The sequence below is a fragment of the Triplophysa dalaica genome, chromosome 18 (genome assembly GCF_015846415.1).
Source record: "Triplophysa dalaica isolate WHDGS20190420 chromosome 18, ASM1584641v1, whole genome shotgun sequence".
NCBI lineage: Eukaryota > Metazoa > Chordata > Actinopteri > Cypriniformes > Nemacheilidae > Triplophysa > Triplophysa dalaica.
Window position 1 is genome coordinate 20,254,015 of NC_079559.1, and position 4,249 is coordinate 20,258,263.

The following is a 4,249-nucleotide window of genomic DNA, read 5'->3' on the forward strand; positions in this document are numbered from 1 at the left end:
ATGGTGGAAAATTAGCAAAAGACAAAGCGTGCACATTTGGAAAATGATATGATTGGTCAGTTTTACTGTCACTCAAAATGAATCTCCCATTGATTTACTGTACTCTCAGCCAGCGGGATGCTACTAGAAGGCACACATTTGACTTCTTGCAGCATGCGCAGGCTGCGCAGACAGTGTTTGAAAATCTCACATGGAAAGAGTCCAAATCGACCCAGAAGGTCAAATACTGTATACAATCGGCCGACTTTAATTGAAAATAGTGTTTTAACGTTTTTAAATATATTTTTTATGATAGTTTAGGCCATCACAGAGGGCCCTGAGGGTTCGCTACTGGTCAATAATCCTCCTAAATATCACACACATCCCCTTTAAAACTGAAGTGTGCCATAGCGTGACCAAACAGTAGCCTACTGCATACCTAAAATTACTTAAAAATACAAAAAAAAACTTTTTGAGAAGGTTTCCACTTAAACACTACCCCATCTTGGATGCAGTAAATATAACATTCAATGTTTTTTTAATAAGAAAAGTGGCAGTAGTTGAAAGCAACACCATAGTTTGTACTTATTGATGGAAAATTGTTGTCATTGTAAATCTGGATGAGAGGGAGGGAAATGCTTTTTAAAAATGAGGAAGATAAATCTCTAAACTGTACGCAATCCCTATTCATTCCTTAAACGCCCAATCTCTGGATATATCTGCAAATTCTATAATAAATCTAAAACAATGAACAGAAAATAAGATTTTCAGTCTCAGTGTCTGATTCATACTAAAATATGTTTATCTTATGAGGATCCTTTGTAAATGAGAACCGATCGGCGAAGGATTTTTTTTTTAATTTATTTATTTATTGATCGGCGAAGGATCTTCCATTGGCGAAGGATTTTGTTTTAATTTATTTATTTATTGTTCATGACTGACAACATGGGAAACATTTTGGCATGAAAATAATACCTCAGTAAAATCCTATTTTTGTTGCTGTTTATGTGTTGATTATCTTTAATTATTATTTATATATTTATTTTTCAATTTGTCTTCGTCGAGTTACGAAATGCAGCATAATTCAAATCGTGCGGAAAAGAAAAACGTTTTTGCATGTGGCCATTTTCATCTCGGAAAGAAGACGTTCCTGTGCTTGTTTCTGTACGTGCGGTTTAAGCGGTTGCACTCTGAAGTGTTGGACGGAAATGGCTGCTGCTGTCAGACACTCTCAAGCTAATGTTGGGAATGTCGTGTAAATATCCACTCACTGACACTCTGTTGCTGTTGTGCCCTCGAGGGACATATGAATGATGGGGGAACTGCTAGTGGATTAACAGTCATCTGCTGAATTCTCTGTGTGTGTTTGTGGCGCAGGTATGATCCTGACAGACACTTTCATAATCTCTTATAATCTCTTTAACTAGCATTAGCCTTTAGCAGCCTGACCATCATCAGTGAAGAAAGTCGTGAGAACCACTGATTCATTTGCTACAATGACAATTAATATTAATGTCTTAAATGACGAGTAGATCAGCAGGTGATCTTAAACGTGTAAGGATAATGTGGGTACATGTCACTTTAATCATTGTACAAAATAATACTTTAATGTTCCTTGGAAAAAAATGAGACTGTACCATAGCAAAGTAACTGTACTAGATCAAAGACGATCATGATATTACCATGGTCAAATCTTTCAGTTGTCGTTTGTTTTTATAAACATTTAATTTCTTCTGACCAACATAACTCACATTTGCCTGTGTGATTGACAGCTGCGTCGTCCTGATTTTTCTGAAGCGCTCTGAGATTGAGGTGACTATGGCATCCAGTTTAAACCAGATGAGCACAGAACCCTACTCGCTTTCAGGATCCAATGGACTGAATGGGGCGAAATCACCAGGAGTTGCGGCCGTCGACGGTAACCACTCCAGCAGGCTGTCCCGTGCGGGCAGGATGGCCCTGGACGTGCAGAGCAAATGTGCTGCATACGTGTTGGCTTTAAGACCATGGAGTTTCAGCGCCTCCCTCACACCTGTGGCTCTGGGTAGCGCTCTGGCCTACAAACTGGAAGGCTCTGTGGACCTCCTCATTCTCCTGGTCTGTGCCGTTGCGGTTCTGGTGGTCCATGGGGCTGGGAACTTGGTGAACACCTACTATGATTTCTCCAAGGGAATCGACCATAAGAAGAGCGATGACAGGACTTTGGTGGATCAGATCCTGAAGCCACAGGATGTGGTGATGTTCGGGGCGGCATTGTACTCTGCAGGGTGCCTGTGTGCCACTCTGTTGTACTTCCTGTCCTCACTAAAACTAGAGCATTTAGCTCTCATTTATTTTGGAGGACTGTCAAGTTCTTTTTTATATACTGGAGGTGAACATTTACTTGAATATACTTTGCAAAAATAGCTGTGCATTTGTCAGAATAATTGTCAATTAACTTCATTTAAAGGGTTTGTTAACTTTGACAATTACTTTATCTTCCAGGCTTGTGTTCCTAAACCAGGTCTGTGAAACCGGGCACTAAGACTAATCCCAGACTAAAATGAAAGTTTGAGCTGTCTTAATTGGAAATAAATGAAAATATGTCATTGTCATTGTTTTGTCTCTAGATACAAATCAGTAATGCTATTACCCAAGGCATTAAAATAAAGTGACTTAAATATCGTAGTTTAATTATAGTCCTGGTTTAAGATAAACTTTGTCTGTGAAACCCGGACTATATGTAGTTATTTCTTAATCTTGTCCAGTTCTTGCTTCTTACATGTTTGTTTTGCGTTTTAATTTTAGGCATAGGGCTGAAGTATGTCGCTCTGGGCGACGTGGTCATCCTCATCACCTTTGGTCCTCTGGCAGTTATGTTTGCCCATGCGGTGCAGGTGGGCTACCTGTCAGTGCTGCCGCTGGTCTACGCTGTGCCGCTGGCGCTCAACACCGAAGCCATCCTGCACAGCAACAACACGCGAGACATGGACTCGGACAAGCAGGCGGGTATTGTGACCCTGGCAATTTTGGTGGGGCCCACGATGTCGTACGTTATCTACAATCTGCTGCTTTTTGTTCCTTATTTGCTGTTCTGCATCTTGGCCACACGCTATACGATTAGCATGGCTCTTCCATTGTTGACACTGCCAATGGCCTTTCCTCTTGAGAGGCAGTTTCGCCGACAGTGTTACGCAAAGATTCCTCATAAGACTGCCAAACTCAATTTGCTCATGGGACTCTTTTATGTTTTTGGGATTATATTGGCGCCAAAGGGTAGCCTGCCGTTGTTGTAAGATCTTTTTGTTCCTGTTCTTTTTAATATCGTTTCCTATTTGTTTTAAACGGCCTTAGATTGGTAAAAGCTTTATATACTTTTTGTATTTCTAGTAACATTAATCTAAGGTTGAAAGACTTTAATTTATTGTTGTTAATTTATATTTCGCAGTGAGCAAGTGTTCTCAGTACAGTGCTAAGGTACGTAGGCTGTCCAGGGACATCAGTATGGTAAAAGCGGACGACTATAAAAAATAAAATGATATCTATATGTTTACTAGCGAAATCGGAGTTTCAGATATATTTAGGACACTTCTTATTATGTCATGTTTTGTAAAGAAACTGTTTCTGATCATGTTTTTGATTGTTATTTTATAAAACCAATGACACATTTCAAGTACAAAATCTAAATCTATCTGTGTTCATGAACACTCGCTTCAGTCTGAGAGACAAAGATACAGTTGGTGAGCTATGATGCGTGTTTTCATGAAGGCAAATCTGTTATCAGCAAAAAAATTGATTAGTTGTAGGGCCATTGACCGTGTGTTAGGTCTTGCTAAAGACTTTCACAAAATAACCGTGTATATTATTGTATATGTCACCTTTATGCTGTGATGAAACATTTCTATCTTAGTGATCTCTTCCATAATGGCAGTGCCTCATCCATAAGTCACAAGGGAGTTTCACTTAATGTTTGAATAAGTATAAAAATAATGTGTGTTATGCTGTGGCCTTCAGTCTCCAGGGAGATTTCAGACTGACATGCTCTTCAACACCATCATCAGTACACCAAATAAGGAAATATCCTTACCCTAGTAGACTAACATGATCGACGGCAGGGAACATTGAAGTTGTTCTGGCGGCATGTGGTGAAACAGCTTTAGGATGATAAACTAGGGATTCAAGTAATATATATGGGAAAATCTATTGTCTCGTACTTTTAAGGCATGAAAGATCTGAACCAATAAAAGTGAGCACCAACAGTTAGAATACACCACATATTGATTATTATATT

General features: G+C 39.3%; 1 protein-coding gene across 1 annotated transcript; it reads left to right on the forward strand.

Moving 5' to 3' along the window:
* The first annotated feature begins 1,175 nt into the window (after positions 1-1,175).
* On the forward strand, positions 1,176-3,839 carry ubiad1 (UbiA prenyltransferase domain containing 1). Its single transcript, XM_056772933.1, has 3 exons — positions 1,176-1,356; positions 1,752-2,350; positions 2,767-3,839. The coding sequence occupies exons 2-3, from the start codon at positions 1,798-1,800 to the stop codon at positions 3,252-3,254; spliced, it is 1,041 nt and encodes a 346-aa protein (XP_056628911.1). The 5' UTR covers positions 1,176-1,356; positions 1,752-1,797; the 3' UTR covers positions 3,255-3,839.
* The last annotated feature ends 410 nt before the right edge of the window (positions 3,840-4,249 follow it).